The sequence below is a fragment of the Ranitomeya imitator genome, chromosome 7 (genome assembly GCF_032444005.1).
Source record: "Ranitomeya imitator isolate aRanImi1 chromosome 7, aRanImi1.pri, whole genome shotgun sequence".
NCBI lineage: Eukaryota > Metazoa > Chordata > Amphibia > Anura > Dendrobatidae > Ranitomeya > Ranitomeya imitator.
The window spans coordinates 144,911,487-144,928,015 of NC_091288.1; the positions used below are offsets into that span (position 1 = coordinate 144,911,487).

At 44.5% G+C, this 16,529-nt stretch overlaps 1 protein-coding gene across 2 annotated transcripts in view; it reads left to right on the forward strand.

Moving 5' to 3' along the window:
- DNAH7 (dynein axonemal heavy chain 7) overlaps positions 1–14,965 on the forward strand; it is a 560,306-nt gene extending 545,341 nt beyond the window's left edge. For both annotated transcript variants that reach the window (XM_069733889.1, XM_069733890.1), the window contains 2 exons: positions 6,876–6,979; positions 14,690–14,965. In XM_069733889.1, the coding sequence (XP_069589990.1) occupies positions 6,876–6,979; positions 14,690–14,896 (311 nt within the window). In that variant the 3' untranslated portion in view covers positions 14,897–14,965. The remainder of the gene's footprint in view (positions 1–6,875; positions 6,980–14,689) is intronic.
- The last annotated feature ends 1,564 nt before the right edge of the window (positions 14,966–16,529 follow it).

The window sequence follows — 16,529 nt, forward strand, 5'->3', positions numbered from 1 at the left end:
AGACCTGTTGCTCTGATCATCCAAGATTGCATATACCTTGATTGCTTTATCCCGTTAGCTTGCTGGGAATACTCTGACAAGACAGATCTTCGAGCAGGATCTTCCTGCTACGAGTTCCTTGCAGATCTCTGTACACTGAGAAGTGACCACTGGGGTGTCTATGTCAGTGTCTATCTATTTTTCGGCACTCTTCTACTCGCGACGATACCCATGAGGGTAGTCCAGGGTGCAAGGCCGTGTTATGCTCCACACTACTACATTCTGCCCAATTCACACTGGTTTCACAGTTCTTGGCGAAGTGTGAGGTCATCGCGCAGCATCTGAAGCATATCTTGTTTTCCATTAGGAAACTCTTACGGTCTTCTAGAGACTTCTCCTTGAAGGCTCTACATTTTAGTAGAGGATGAGGTTTCTTGTGTAGGGGGCAGTGTTTGCTGAGATCCTGCGGTTTGTCCTCTTCTGGAGAGGACTTACTTGCCCTGTAAGGAAAACCTGTGGAGGTAACATTAGTTTTGTGGACTGCCACTGGTGTTTTACTGGGTTTTACACCAGAGGCAGTGGTACATGACATAGTGAAATCGAAACTGGGGTCATTTCTAACTTTAGCCTGCTGAGCAACAAAGTCTACAAACACCCTGAAAGGAGGAAATGGTACCTTATGAGCCTGTTTGTAACGGGACCCGTGACTGACCCACTTTTCTTGTAAGTTGTAAGGGAGTTTTTGGACGATTGGGTTGACACCTCTGGCAGTATCCAGGAATGCCAACCCTGGTAGGTCACCTGCTGCCTGAGCAGCATGTACCTCCATTAACAAGTCGCTCAGTTCCCTGAGCTTTTGATAACCCTTATTTGCTATCTTGGGAAAATCATCAATTCTTTTATGCAAAGCGTTTTCTATAGCTTCTATTGACCCATAGCATTCTTCGAGTCTCTCCCACACCATACGAAGTCCTGTTTGTGGGTACTTTATGTTAATGTTCCTGATTCTTTTGGCGTGTTCAGCTGACTCATTCCCAAGCCACTTTACCAGTAAATATAACTCTTCACTACTGGAAAGTTCCAAGTCTCTGATGACGTTCTGGAAGGAGGTTCGCCATGCTCTATAGCTCTCAGCTCGATCAGTGAACTTTACAAGTCCCTTGGTCACCAGCTCCCGACGGGTAAAGAACCTTGCAAAGTTCATAGTGGCTGAGTCAGTGCCGACATGAGCTGGTGTGCTGTTTTCATGCGGTGTGTGTGGTGCGTCCTCATACTTGTTGGGAGCTTCTGGCTTAGGAAAGTCTGTATAAAACCGTTCCAAAGCGAAGGGTGTCCCTGTCAGTCTGGGAGGAGGCCATACCTTCTGTACTGCAAAACGGTAGTGGTGGTCAACGTCATTTCGCGGTGTACCTTCCTGCTTCCAGTACGGCATTTGGAGGAAGGATCTCTGGTAATCTGTATAGGCTGGTTGGTGTAACGGATCGACGTTATCGTCTATTCTAGAATGTTGGTGGACATATTCTGAGACGCGTTGAGCTGGATCCTGTCTATCAAGGTCTGGACCACGTACGTCGCTGTCTCGCTCAGATTCAGGAAACTCCACGGCTTCTAAGAACTCAGCTTTGGTTATTGCGGCTGCTGCTTCTTTTTCAGCAGAAAGCCTTTCCAAAGCCGCTTGCAGGCGTGCTGTATCTGCGTCTCTATCGGCTTGCAAGCGGGCTCTTTCTGCCTCATGTTCTGCTTGAAGGCGGGCTCTTTCTGCTTGCAGGCGGGCTCTTTCTGCTTCTTGCTCTGCTTGTCTTAACTTTAACTGCATCTCTTGTGCAGCGAAGGAGGATCTTACTTTCGCCGCCTCCGCTTCTGCACGGGCGAGAGTGATAGACTTTTTCGATGACGACTTGCTAGAGCGGCTTGTTTGGGACCTCGTCCCGAGTGAAGATGTTCGACTTGCAGACATTTCGTGTGTTTGCAGACTGTATGACGTCTTAAAGCGGGTAGAAATGAACTTCAGCGTGGACTGAGACGTGTGGCGCTTGGTGGGGGCTGCACTCTCGGTACTTGTGACTGTATGGCGGCCACTGTGGTATCTGCAGGCAGTACGGTGTGGTACAAGTGACTCCGTAAGTGGTATTTGCTATCGCTGGCGTCTAGCATCCATTTTGCTGCTATCGCTGGCGTCTAGTATCCGTTTTACTGTTCTGTCTTCATACACGTTGATACAGTGTGTGATTCGACATCCGGCATAAACCACTTCTGTCTTCCAAATAAGCACACTGTTCTCTGTAGTCTAACTTGTTTATTTGTAAACATGAGCGCGGTAAAACGGATAAACTTAACCAGGATGGCAAGTAAGTGAGATAGTTCAGCACAGCACATGAACACGTGTGTCCCAGGAAGTACACGGAAAGTAATGGAGTCTCTCTTTCCCAGCATACCTTGGTACAATCCCATAATGCAACACTAATTATTACTAAAACACAGGTTGTAAATTTAAGCACCACTGGGTGGTGCTATAACACAGCAAACCAAAAACACTGTTAGTAAAACTTTAATGCATGAAACGAGCTACACAGTCCTTATTAGAATGGACAGAACAATGAGCATTTCCTGGTTTTCTCCACACATACCGCTTAGAATTATCATCAAAAAGGTCTATCTTCATCTCATCAGACCAGAGAATCTTATTTCTCATAGTCTGGAAGTCTTTCATGTTTTTTTTCTTTTTTAGCAAACTCTATGTGAGCTTTCATATGTCTTGCACTGAGGAGAGGCCTCCGTCTGGCCACTCTGGCATAAAGGCCCAACTTGTGGACGGCTGCAGTGATAGTTGACTTTGTGGAACTTTCTCCCATCTCCCTATTGCATCTCTGGAGCTCAGCCACAGTGATCTTGGGGTTCTTCTTTACCTCTCTCACCAAGGCTCTTCTCCCACGATTGCTCAGTTTGACTGGACGGCCAGGTCTAGGAAGACCTCTGGTGGGTCCAAACTTCTTCCATTTAAGGATTATGGAGGCCACTGTGCTTTTAGGAACCTTGAGTAATGCAGAAATTCTGTTGTAACCTTGGCCAGATCTGTGCCTTGCCATAATTCTGTCTCTGAGCTCATTGGCCAGTTCCTTAGACCTCATGCACTGTGAGCTGTGAGGTCTTATATACACAGGTGTGTGCCTTTCCAAATCAAAGCCTATCAGTTTAATTAAACACAGCTGGACTCAAATGAAGGAGTAGAACCATCTCAAAGAGGATCACAAGGAAATGGGCAGCATGTGACTTAAATAGGAGTGTCTGAGCAAAGGGTCTGAATACTTATGACCATGTAATATTTCAGTTTTTCTTTTTTAATAAATTTGCAAAATTTCTAGATTTCAGTTTTTTTCTGTCAAGATGGGGTGCAGAGTGTACAGTAATGTGAAAAAAAATGAACTTTTTTGAATTTAGCAAATGGCTGCAATGAAACAAAGAGTGAAAAATTTAAAGGGGTCTGAATAAATTATGTACCCACTGTAAATACCACTGTCAATCTGTGACAGCGCCATTTAACTGGAACGTGGTCTGGTGCTCATGTGCACGAGCTTCCAATGGTCCCACGCGATCACGTTACTAGGACAACCGAGGGTTTGCTGAAGACCCCATCGCTATCAGCTCGGTCTTTTTGTGAAGCTCAGCCAAAGGTCAGTGTCACACTTAGGGTATGGAAATACGGTCCGTTTTTTACAGGAGTAACACGCAGAAAAGTTTCTGAACAGTGATCTGTATTCAACACGAGGATGCGATTTAAAAACAAACAAACTAGGGAATGAAAGGAATGCAGGGGATCGTAGCTACCTAGACTTGCAGTGCTGCACCCCTGCTGGCATAACCTCATATGAACTTGAGCGTGGGAATTTTTGAGAATACCACAAGCACCACAAGTCTAGGTAGCTACGTTCACATGCATTCCTTTCATTCCTGAGTTTTTACAGCCAGGGGCAACAGCTGCATTAGCAGGCTCCTGGTTGTAAAATTATTTAACCCCTTCTGATGGATTTACATCGTGGGACATGACTGACCCCAGACAGGTATGGAATATTGTTGTTTGTTTTTTTTACCTTTTTTACAGAAGACAAGGGTCGCCATTTGGATTGAGCGTACAATAAAGCTATTACAACACCATGTGTATTTATGTAATTAAAATACTTTTTCCATAATGTGTGTTTTTTTAACCCTTTATTAATATTGCTTTAACCCCTTAATGACCTTGGGATTTTTCGTTTTTCCGTGTTCGTTTTTCACTCCCCTCCTTCCCAGAGCCATAACTTTTTTATTTTTCCGTCAATTTGGCCATGTGAGGGCTTATTTTTTGCGGGACGAGTTGTACTTTTGAACGACATCATTGGTTTTAGCATGTCGTGTACTAGAAAATGGGAAAAAAATTCCAAGTGCGGTGAAATTGCAAAAAAAGTGCAGTCCCACACTTGTTTTTTGTTTGGCTTTTTTGCTAGGTTCACTAAATGCTAAAACTGACCTGACATTATGACTCTCCAGGTCAGTACGAGTTCATAGACACCTAACATGACTAGGTTATTTTTTACCTAAGTGGTGAAAAAAAATTCCAAACTTTGCTAAAAAAAAAAAAAATGGCGCCATTTTCCGATACTCGTAGCGTCTCCATTTTTCATGATCTGGGGTCGGTTGAGGGCTTATTTTTTGTGTGCCAAGATGACATTTTTAATGATAGCATTTTGGTGCAGATACGCTCTTTTGATCGCCCGTTATTGCATTTTACTGCAATGTCGCGGCGACCAAAAAAACGTAATTCTGGTGTTTCTAATTTTTTTCTCGCTACGCCGTTTAGCGATCAGGTTAATGATTTTAATTGATAGATCGGGCAATTCTGAACGCGGCGATACCAAATATGTGTAGATTTGATTTTTTTTTTATTGATTTATTTTGATTGGGGCAAAAGAGGGGTGATTTAAACTTTTATATTTTTTTCACATTTTTTGTAACTTTTTTTTTCACTTTTGCCATGGTTCAATAGCCTCCATGGGAGGCTAGAAGCTGGCACAGCACGATTGCCTCTGCTACATAGCAGCGATCTGCTGTTTGCTGCTCTGTAGCAGAAAATCAGGTGTGCTGTGAGCGCCGACCACAGGGTGGCGCTCACAGCTACCGGCGATCAGTAACCATAGAGGTCTCAAGGACCTCTATGGTTACAAGGTACAAGCATCGCCGACCTCCGATCATGTGACGGGGGTCGGCGATGCCGTCATTTCCGGCCGCCCGGCCGGATGCGGTAGTTAAATGCCGCTGTCTGCGTTTGACAGCGGCATTTAACTAGTTAATAGGTGCGGGCAGATCGCGATTCTGCCCGCGCCTATTATGAGCACATGTCAGCTGTTCAAAACAGCTGACATGTCCCGGCTTTGATGCGGGCTCACCGCCGGAGCCCGCATCAAAGAGGGGCTTCTGACCTCGGACGTACTATCCCATCCGAGGTCAGAAAGGGGTTAATAATGGATAGGTGTCTTATTGACACCTCTCCATTATTAACCTGGCTTAATATCACCTTACATTAGCAAGGTGACATTAACCCTTTATTACCCCACATCCCTCCGCTACAGGGGAGTGGGAAGAGAGAGGCTAAGTGCCAGAATAGGCGTATCTTACAGATGTGCCTTTTCTGGGGTGGCTGGGGGCAGATGTTTTTAGCCAGGGGGGCCAATAACCATGGTCCCTCTCTAGGCTATTAATATCTGCCCTCAGTCACTGGCTTTCCCACTCTGGCAGAGAAAATTGCACGGGAGCCCACGCCAGTTTTTTCTGTGATTTAACCCTTTATTTTAACACCTAGAGCTCCCAAATTTTGCACACATACACTTGTAACATTATTAGTGAAGAATATGTAAAAATATAAGGGATATGAAATGGTTTACTGTATGTAAACCATGTCTCATATCCTGTCGGGTTTGATAAGGAGATGGCAAAAGCCGGCAATTGAATTACCGGCTTTTATGCTATCTAGCTCTGTATTAAATATAAATATATACCGTATTTTCTGGCGTATAAGACGACTTTTTAACCGCTGAAAATCTTCTCAAAAGTCGGGGGTCGTCTTATACGCCAGGTACGGCATGTGCGGAGCTCTGAGGTCGCCGCATATGGTCCAGGGAGCAGTCCCAGATGGTTCCCATGGTCTGGAGGAGAGGAGACCCTCCTTCAGGCCCTGGGATCCATATTTGTGTAAAAAAAAGAATAAAAATAAAAGAAATGGATATACTTACCTTCCGACGGCCCCCGGAGTTCTCCCGGCTCTCCGCGATGCATGCGGAGGCTTCCGTTCCCAGGGATGCATTGCACGCCTCGAAGGACCTTTGTGACGTTTTCTGGTTATTTCTACCAAACAACAAATGCTGTAAAAACAAAACCTGAAAAGCAATGGAGCAATTGCATTTTTTCACCATTTCTCACATTTGTGCAAGAAAAAAACAAGCCCTCATAGTCTAGTTATGGTTCTTGAAAGAAGGTGAGGAGTTATACATACCCCCAGCCAGTAGGCATGGCCTTGCTCAATACACTTATATTGAGCCAAGACCACGCCTCGTCTAGTGATGCGGCCGGCCAATGGGCATGTCCAATTAGAGAGTGTGTATGTGTATGGAGAGCGAGGACATGCCCACTGGCTGGTGTATGTATAACTCATATATACCCACCAGTGTCTGGTCTGAAACCAGCGAATCCCGGAAGCATACAGTGAGTGCACTGGGAGATTCGCAAGTCTGCAGTCACACAGTGACTGCAGACTTATTTATTTTGACCAGACGACCCCTTTAAGCATTGTTCCTGTTTTTAAAAACGGATATATTCCATAATGTATGCGCTGTAAGAGAGTATCTAATGATTACTATCTTTCATAGGTGTATATATTCATGGATTGTTTCTTGATGGAGCTCGCTGGGACAGAAAGAAAAAGAAGTTAGGAGAATCTTACCCTAAGATTCTTTATGATTCGGTTCCTGTGGTTAGTATTGTTCTACACATTTATGTATGCAAAAAGTTTTTTTTTATGTCTACAGCTCCTATGCAGGCTTGTGTTTCTCTATGGTAACAGACAACAAACTGTATTTAGTTTGATCATGCAGTCATGCCTTGTTACTCTGTTCACCTTTAGTTTTTTTTCACAACGGACTGAGTTTCAACAATAATTTTCATCAGGATGTCATCCGAGTTTCGTCAGTTTGGAGCGGTTTCCCAGTTTTTCTTGTATTTTAAAAAAACAGGTTTTTAACAATAGGAATTTTACCAATATGTAGCCTGGTGATGTCGTGTTGAAAATTGGCTCCTGTGACACTTTGGAGGAATGGCCATACCAAATCAATTTAACGCCAAACTGTTAGTGTACACGGAATGAAGAGTAGACTTGTCCGACTGCCATACACTATGCCATACCATACCATAATACAGGCAGTAGGACGTACCCTTGTGACGTCCCTTCATGGTGATGTCCATGTGGTCTTTATACCAATCTACTTCTCCTTGGTCAGGCCTCATATGGAATACTGTGTCCAGTTCTAGGCACCACAATTTAAAAAAAGACATTGAGTAACTGGAGCAATTTCAGAAAAGAGCTACCAGGATGGTAAGCGGACTGAAAAGTAAGTCCTACGAGGAATGGTTAAAGAATCTAGGAATGTTTAGATTGCAAAAAAGAAGGCTAAGATGACTAAAGGGATGTCACAGTGTAGAGGGTCCATCATTATTCTCATTTGCACATGGAAACCTGAGAAGCAATGGAATGAAACTGAAAGGGAGAAGATACAGATTAGATATTAGGAAAAAACTTTTTGACAGTGAGGATGCCAACAGGCTGCCACGAGAGGTGGTGAGTTCTTTTTCAATGGAAGTTTTCAGAGGCTGGACAGACATCTGAGATGGTTTAGTGAATCCTGCACTGCATTGAGCAGGGAGTTGGACACGATGACCCTTGAGGTCTCTTCCAACTCTAAACATTCTATGATCATTGCATCCAAGATAAAAGTGGTACTTATCGCTAAAGGATAAACCTACATTCCAGCCTCCTTTGCCTTATAGCTGTGTAACATGATAGTCTTTAGAGAGTGGTGGCATAAGATCACTGGAACACTTGTAGATGGCCAACTGGCATGTAGCCCAGTGTTATGCAAATACCAGGAGGTTTGTGTATAGACACTCTTTGATGCCTTAGGCTTGGTATATGCCTTAAAATTTGACTTGCAGTACAGAAGGGGTCAGTCGTGGGAACCAATAGTATAGCCACTTGAGGGTCAGCGGGTGCTCTCGTCTGCTGGCCTGGCTGTCTTTATAAAGACTGCACTGGCCAAGGTTCATCCCACTGAATGCCCATACTCCTTCCCCGAGGGCAAAATACTACTAAGACAATACAGGGTGAGTGTACCAGACTCCTGTAAGACTTTATTGGGTCACCAACAGTCAACTGCATATAGTGGATTCCCAGCATCATACAAGATGGTGCAAGTGACAGAGACTCACCCTTCTACTGGCTCAACAGGGGTTAGAAACTCCACAACTTTAGGGCATCCAGGCCAACTACCCCAACCAGCAGAACCCTGCTTTTGGCAGACACCCAATGAGAAGATAGTGGCAAGCTTAGGAAGCTGGCCAAGCACAGTGAGGTATGGGGCCAGGTGACCTGGGTCTACCAAAGTCCTGTAGAATCACAACGGTGAGTGTAACAGGTCATTTTTATATCCCACAGCTCCCATTTCAAGGCGTTGTCCCACAGGATTGGGGGGAGGTAATTATAGTTGTTCCCTTATTGTTCGCTAGTTCAATTAGACTGCAGAACTGTCATCCACATGATGCAGACTAGTACACTGCAGAGGGCTAATGCAATCTGTAATTAGAAGGCAGTCCACAAATTAACATACAAGGGGCACTGGACGGACTCACATGAAACAACAGGTCATGTCCCTTGACTTACTGAACAGAGGAACAGTATGTCCGGCATAATTAAGAATAGTTAACCTCCACACAAGTGGCCAGATTGACCCCGAGTTGTTACATTCCTCCCCCTTAATTAGTCCCGAAAACTGCTGGATCCTGGCATGGGTTGCTGTTGACGGAGCTCCCAGACATGAAAGACTTCCGATCATCCTTGTCCACTTGTCGGAACAGTCCATCAGCATTTTCATAATCTACATTTCTACGAGTACACGTCCATTGTCCCGCGGCAGTCCGATTTAGCCAATTGAAGGGATTGTGGTTGGTTAGGACAATGGACACCTTGCTGTAGAGGTACAGCTTTTTTTAGGGCCTAGACTATGGCCAGTCATTCTTTTTCTATTGTGGCATATGCCCTCTTCCGATCCAACAGCTTCCAGGAGAGATAGGTGTTCCTGACCGTCAGCCCCCACTTAGCTGAGTACAGCTCCCAGTCTGTTGTCCGATGCGTCTGGACAATGAACCATCAGCAGAAGTCGGGAGCAGTCAGGACAGGGCTCTGGGCTAGTTAGGTTTTCAACTAGATGTATGGGGACTCGCATTCTGGAGTCCAGATGAGGTTGCAGGCATACCTTTTGTTGGGAAGGTCAGTGAGAGTCTTGGCTACTATACTGTAATTTGGAATAAACTTTTGATAATAAATACGGTCCCTAAGAATGCAGACTTGTTTTTGGTTAATTGGGGGGAGGGCAATCGATAATGGCTTCTACTTTTGCGGGTTCTGGACAAATGCATCCACTTCTCACTTAATGTCCCACATATAGCACCTTGACCATCACATTCTGGCACTTGTCAGGTCAGATGGTGAGCTGGGCTTTAGCTACCCTCTGCAGCACCTGGGACACGTGCTGAAAATGCTGTTCCCAGGTGTTGCTGAAGATAGCAATATAATCCAGGTAGGCCTGGGCTTACCCCTGACAACCCACTAGTAACTGGGCCACCATCCTTTTGGAAGGTAGCCAGGACTTTCTTCATCTTAAATGGCATGCTGGTGAACTCAGGCCAAAAGGGATGATGAACGCAGACTTCTTTTGAGCTTTTTTTCCTGCTTGGGATCTGCCATTATCCCTTGCTCAGATCGAGGGTTGATATGAACCAAGACCCCCCAAACCTGTAGAGTATTTCATCCACCTGAAGCATAGGGTAGGCATCTGTAACGGTGACCTCATTGAGTGGCCTATAGTCCTCATTGAAGCAAGTACTCGTGTCCTTCTTGGGCACCAACACTTAACTGGCAACTTTACTGGGCTATGAGCAGTTACCATAACCTCCATATTCAACATGTCATCCACCTTGGCCTTCATCATTGAAAAAAATTGGAGGTGTCACCCAGTAGGCGAGTTGCAAGTGTGGAGTGGCTGCCCATGTTGACATGATGCTGGACCAGAGGTGCTCGACCAGACCAACTTGTGAACAAGGGTTCATATGTCTGAACAGGTTCGTTAGCTGCTGCTTGTGTGATGGACCAAACTGCTCCACCAATGGGACTTCCGTTACCCCATTCCCCTTTTCGAGTCCACCAACAAGTCCGGGATCTGGTCTATATCTGGGTCATCTAAGGGGGACAACAAACTAAGTAGGACACCTCACTCCCTTTCATAAGCTTTTAGCCTATAGACATGGTAGATCTGTTCACAAACACCTGCTCGATCCTGGTCCATGGTGTACTCAGTATTCCCGCATTTCCTGATAAAGGCAAATTGACCTGCCCAAGTGGCTTGCAGCTTGGCTTTCCGTAACGGTAATAGTACTATAATCTTCTGTCCACACCATAAATTCTTCGGAGTCTGGCAGCACATTTGTAACTCCGCCGTTGCCTTTCCTGAGCTACTTCTAAATTAAGGCCATGCGTTACCTCATCTCTTCACTAAACTTTTGGACATAATCAAGAATAGGAATTTATTCTGTAGAGAAAGTGCCCTCCCAACTCTCTTGTACCAGCTGCAAAGGCCCTCGTACTATTCAGCCTTACAGCAATTCGATTTTGGATAACCCAGTAGAATTCTGTGGCACCTACCAGTTGGCAAAGAGGAGCTGCTGCAAGTTTTTCTCCCAGTCTCCCCCCCTCGGATGCCACATACCAGCTAATGAGCTGTTTCAGCGTTCCGTTTGAGGCATTCACTCAATCCATTAGTTTCAGGGTTGTTGGGGGTGCACATGGGGCGGACCCCATGTTTCTCCCAGAGTCTGAATCAGTTTGCTTTGGAACTGGGCCCCCTAGTTGGTTAATACCTCTTGTGGAACCCTACAATTAAAGAATTGCAGTAGAGCTTGAGCCACGTGCTCAGCATGCATGGATTACAGGGCAATGGCCTTCAGGTAGCAAAGTTGACTAGGGTGAGGATTTCTCTTTCCAATGCTAAGGAGGCCTACTAAATCTATAGCAACCCTCAGGAACCAGAGCTGTGGGGTCAGTAAGCCAAACCTCTTACTCAGACTTCTCAATTTCCCTGACTCCCGATTGACTCCATAGCACTGCTTCACTACTGAGCATGTACATAAAGTGCAGCACAGATTCATCTCAACTAAATGCCTAGATCCTTATATCAGGAATAGAAAAGACATTTATAGGACATTTCATAATTTTCCCAAATTCTTATAATTTTTTTTTTCACATTCTACATTAAACTACTGTACCTAATTTATTATATATTTTAGGAATCTGGAACGGTTCACCTATCAAGGGAATGGATTGGAGTGGGGAACGACAGGGTGTTGTCCCCATTTGTTGACACATCGGAGAAAAGGCTTGCTATTTCTTCATCTCTTGACTGAAAAAAAATAAGCAGCAGGCGGGCCCATGTATTTTTGACCCTCATGTGCCCATCATCATGGGCCAAGCACAGGAGTTGGGGTGGATACTGCTGGGTATCACAAGCTGATGAACCTGAGTCCAAGGATTTTCTGGGCAGGATGCACTTTTCCAGATATAAGAGCCCCTTCTCCCATCTACACCCCTCCCCCTGGTTTCTTTTCCCAGGTTGGGCAGCCATACTGCGAACAAGCTCTATGGTGGAGTCAGTGAATTGGGCTTCCCTTATCTCCTTACGATCCATCTCTCCCCCCCAGTCAGTGGTCAGTCTGGTCAGGTGTACTTACTGTGACCGCCTCAGAGGTGGATGATGGAGGCTTGGAATGTGGGTTATCCTTGGAAGGGGTGGCAGAAGTCTCCACATAAGGGTACTGCTTGACTGCGGATGATTGTGACAACCTGGCTGGACAGCCCTTGTCCTTCCTAGGTCACTAACCAAAATAACAGGTGTGGGGAGCCCATTCATGAGCCCTACTGCAACCTTTTCTTGTCAGTCCCCCAGTCCAACTGCACACGTGCTAGAAGGATGTCCAAGCACTGACCCCCCAGCTATCAAGATGGTCACTTGACAGCCTGGTAACTAGTGTTCTGGGTGGACAATATCTGGGCTGATCATAGTGATGGGAAACCCAGTGTCCCTAAGTCCCAGATGTGCCAATGGACATTGGTGGGCAAAGGGTGACCAACCCGCCATAGGGTGTGGACAGGGTATATCACTTCCTCCGCTGCTGGTGTATCACAGGGGTTGCGTCACTCAGGGCCCAATTGTCTCAGCAGACATTGACCAGCAGATGGGCTCTAGGCATGTGGCCTCGGCTGTGGAGACAATCTTTGGCCATGTGTCCAAGGAAGTGCCATGGGTTGGGAAAATAATGGGCCCTATTTGTAAACCTTTGTTCTGCTGGGGCTTTTGCGGAGTAGCAGGATAGTCCTGCTTGAGTGGCTGATGGCCACTCTAGTCCCTGGTTGAGTGGATACAAGAGGCACCGGTCAGTCTCACATGAAACAATGGATCATGTCCCTTACCTTTCTGAACAAAGGAATAGTATGTTTTCCATAATTAAGAATAGGTCACACCCGCACAAGTGTCCAGATTGACACTGAGTCATTACATCCGTAAAGCCATTTTTCAACACCACTCCATTCCAAATGTTGCTTGCGATACTGCATGCTGCTTGCGTGGCCAAAATATGGTAACGTGACCTCCAGCATCTCTGAACTTGTCTTCCTTCAAGCTCATCTTGGACATCATTGATTACAAATTGCAAAAGGAGCTGCCAGCAGTGGATCTTGATAATTTGCATGTTAGAATTTTCCTCAACTATTAATAACCTGATATCCTGCCAAGGCTCGTAGTCCATATTGAATAGATGGAAATGTTTTGAAATTTTTGTTTCTATTTTCTCTTAATCATTTACATATCATGATCATGTCTATCGATCCTGTGATTTCTATAACCCCACCACGTTTCCTTCTTTGTGTTGCACGCTTAGTGTTGAGGTGTCTATATTGGCATGGCTGCACACAACTGCTTAACAAGAAACACCAATTCTTGAACCCAGGGCTGGCTCCAGGTTTTTGAGGGCCCCGGGCGAAAGAGTCTCAGTGGGCCCCCCCTTTAACACATACCACGATTCATGATCGCATATAAACACAGCCATGTAGTATATAACACAGCCCACGTAGTATATAGCAGCCCAGCTGCCCATGTAGTATATAGCAGTGCCACTCACTCAGGCACTGGTAGGAGCTCCTCCGGAATCTGCCTGATAAGTTCAGCAGCTGAGCACTGCAGCCAGCCAGGGGCAGAGATCAGAGCAGAGAACGTGCTCTCTCCGCCCACAAACAATGTCACACTGGCTGCCTTCTCTTAACAGAAGCATCTTCTCTTAGCCTGCCTGGCTGCACTGACTGAGTGAGAAGATGCTTGTGTCAGAGCTGGCACATTAAGAGAACACAGCCAGCAGTGACTTTGTGGGCAGAGAGAGCATGTTCTCCTGCTCTGCTCTCCCAGCTGTATCTATGACAGCTGAGTGGGCCCCCCTCTCTCTTTAGGGCCCCGGCATTTGCCCAGGTGCGCCGGGTGCTGACGCCGGCCCTGCTTGAACCCAGGCAGCCATCCATTAGAGGAAACTAACAGCAGCACAAATTATTGTCTGGATCTGATGATTGCAATTTGCATGACAAAGAAGACTTAGAAAAATATGTCCCATTTCTTTTTAAATAACAACTGCATTTAAAGTTCCTTCTTTTGCTTTATGGTGCTGTCATTTATCTATTAATCTGCATTATTCTTGCTTATATTAGTCCTTTTTAGTGAGTTCACGTACTAATTTACCAGTGGTCACCAATATGCAATTTTAATGTTGAGGAGCGTAGTAGGAGGCTGAAACATTTCATAACAGGCTGGTGTCAATCTTTTATTGTATATTTATACATTACTTAAAGAGACTCGGTCAGAATGACTGTTCAAATCAAATACCACCACTTGGTGCTTCGTGGCGGGGCCATTCATTTATATACGCCTTCCCTCCTGCTTGTTGTCCCTCCGTCCGTCTCTCTGATGCTGAGATACACACACCCAGCTTCAGAGGATAAATTCAGTATGGAAAAGAAGCCATGTGCACACGCAAGGCAAATATAGTGCTGAGATTGACGCCGATGCTTTTAATACAAGATATCAGTTTGTGTGTAATATAATACAGGGTCTTAGCTATATAGACAACTGTTGGTGGTTCTGGGGACGGCGGACTTGACAGGTTCACTTTGACTGATTCTTGAAATAAAAACCTGTTTTCCCACCATAATATACCACCCCTATTTTGCTATATTTCATCTTTATTATGGAAAAAATGCAAACATGAATTGATCATGTTTATAAAAGAAAGTACAAAAAAATTAACTTTTCTTGTTTTTTAGATGTGGCTAAAACCCTGTAAGAGATCAGAAATCCCGCAAAGACCAAGTTATCTTGCACCAGTTTACAAGACCAGTGAAAGGCGAGGGACATTATCCACTACTGGTCATTCAACCAATTTTGTGGTTGCAATGACCCTTCTCTCGGACAAGCCTCAGGAGCACTGGATCGGACGTGGGGTTGCATTGCTGTGCCAGCTTAACTCTTAAAATATAGAGTTTCAGTAACAATGTTACATGTTGTAAATGTTGAAACATTAAAATGTGACCAAAACAAAATGATTTTGAAGACATTTTATTAGACATTTTTGTGCGCATGAACACTGGAGCAGGAATTGTAACTATATAATTTGAAACATTGTGACATTTTCCACAACACAACCAGATTTGCAGAAGTCTTCATAGTCTGTGATTAAAGCGATTACAACACTTATTGACAATGAAATGTATTGACCGCGAGACTTAATTACACAGCGGGTGCAATGTAAGGTGCGTTTTCCATCTTATGTCACACAGTGACAACATTGTACTACAGACAGCAGTAATGGCCTCCACATAATTGATCCGAGTTTTTAACCTGAAGGAGATATTGTAGCATAAATTGCATAATCCTCATCTACTTATGATCAAAAGTAGTGTCCGAGATCCCAGGGAACTAAAGCAACAGCTGAAAATAGAGAAATGTAACCATGGCAACATAAATGACAAATCTATTCAAATTTGTAGGAAAAATATTGCATTTCCTTTCAAATCACTGGAAAGTGCAGCGACAAAGATCGGTGAAAAGAGAGGACAAGAAATGGGCACAGTGGTGCACAATACCCAGGAGCGCAAGCCGGAAAACATCAAGGACTCACTCGCCTCCCGATATGGCAGTAGCAGAGCCACAATACTCCTTTAGAATATTTGTTAAAGAAATTGTGGAAGATTCTGAACTGTATAAAGTAACTAACAGACGAGCCGTCAGTATTATGTTACAAAATAACACTCAGGCTATGTTCACACATTGCGTTTTTTGCTGTGTTTTTTATGCTGCGTTTTCCAGTACCAGCAAAAGCTATCAGCTTTCAGAAATCTCATGCACACATTGCAAAAACTCAGCAATTTTTCCAATTCAGTCAGAAAAAAAAAGAAAACTGCGGCATGTCACTTCTTTCAGTGTTTCCGTGTTTTTTCACCCACAGAAATCAAAGGGTAAGAGCAAAAACGCAGCAAAAAACCGCAGGTACCAGGTTTTGCTGCGTTTTTGGTGTAAAAACCCAAGGAAGTTGCATTGTGTTTTTTTGAGGCACTAAATTGTATCGGCATGCAGAAGGGACAAAAAAAAAAAACGCATCAGAACTTGCTTTTTGTAAGCAGCTTCTTTACTGCCAAGAAAGCAGGTTTTGCCTGTGGGAAAAAAAATGCAACGTGTGAACAAAGCCTGAAGTGTCAGTTGAGATTTAACAATAATAAACATGAGACTATGCAGCTAGGAAGGAGACTATGCAGCTAGGAAGAAAAAGTACAAAGCGTGTATTGAAGAATATAACACTGGTAGTTTTTCAGTCAGCTCCCAGCGTCAGGCAGCTGCTGCAAATGCATCAAAAAGCAGCATGGATGTACATTACAGGAACAAAGCGCTACCACTTTACATATCTCGGCAGACTAAACATTTGAAATAAATTACACCATTTTGATTAACTGGCCAATACTCCAAATTACATACATTAACGCTTCCTACTCCATATATATCTAATGTGATATCGTCAGGATAAATTAGGCATAACTTTTTGAGCATGGTAGTATACTTCTCAATGTCTGATAAGAGTCGGAAATCAATATGCCAAATGACACAAGAAAT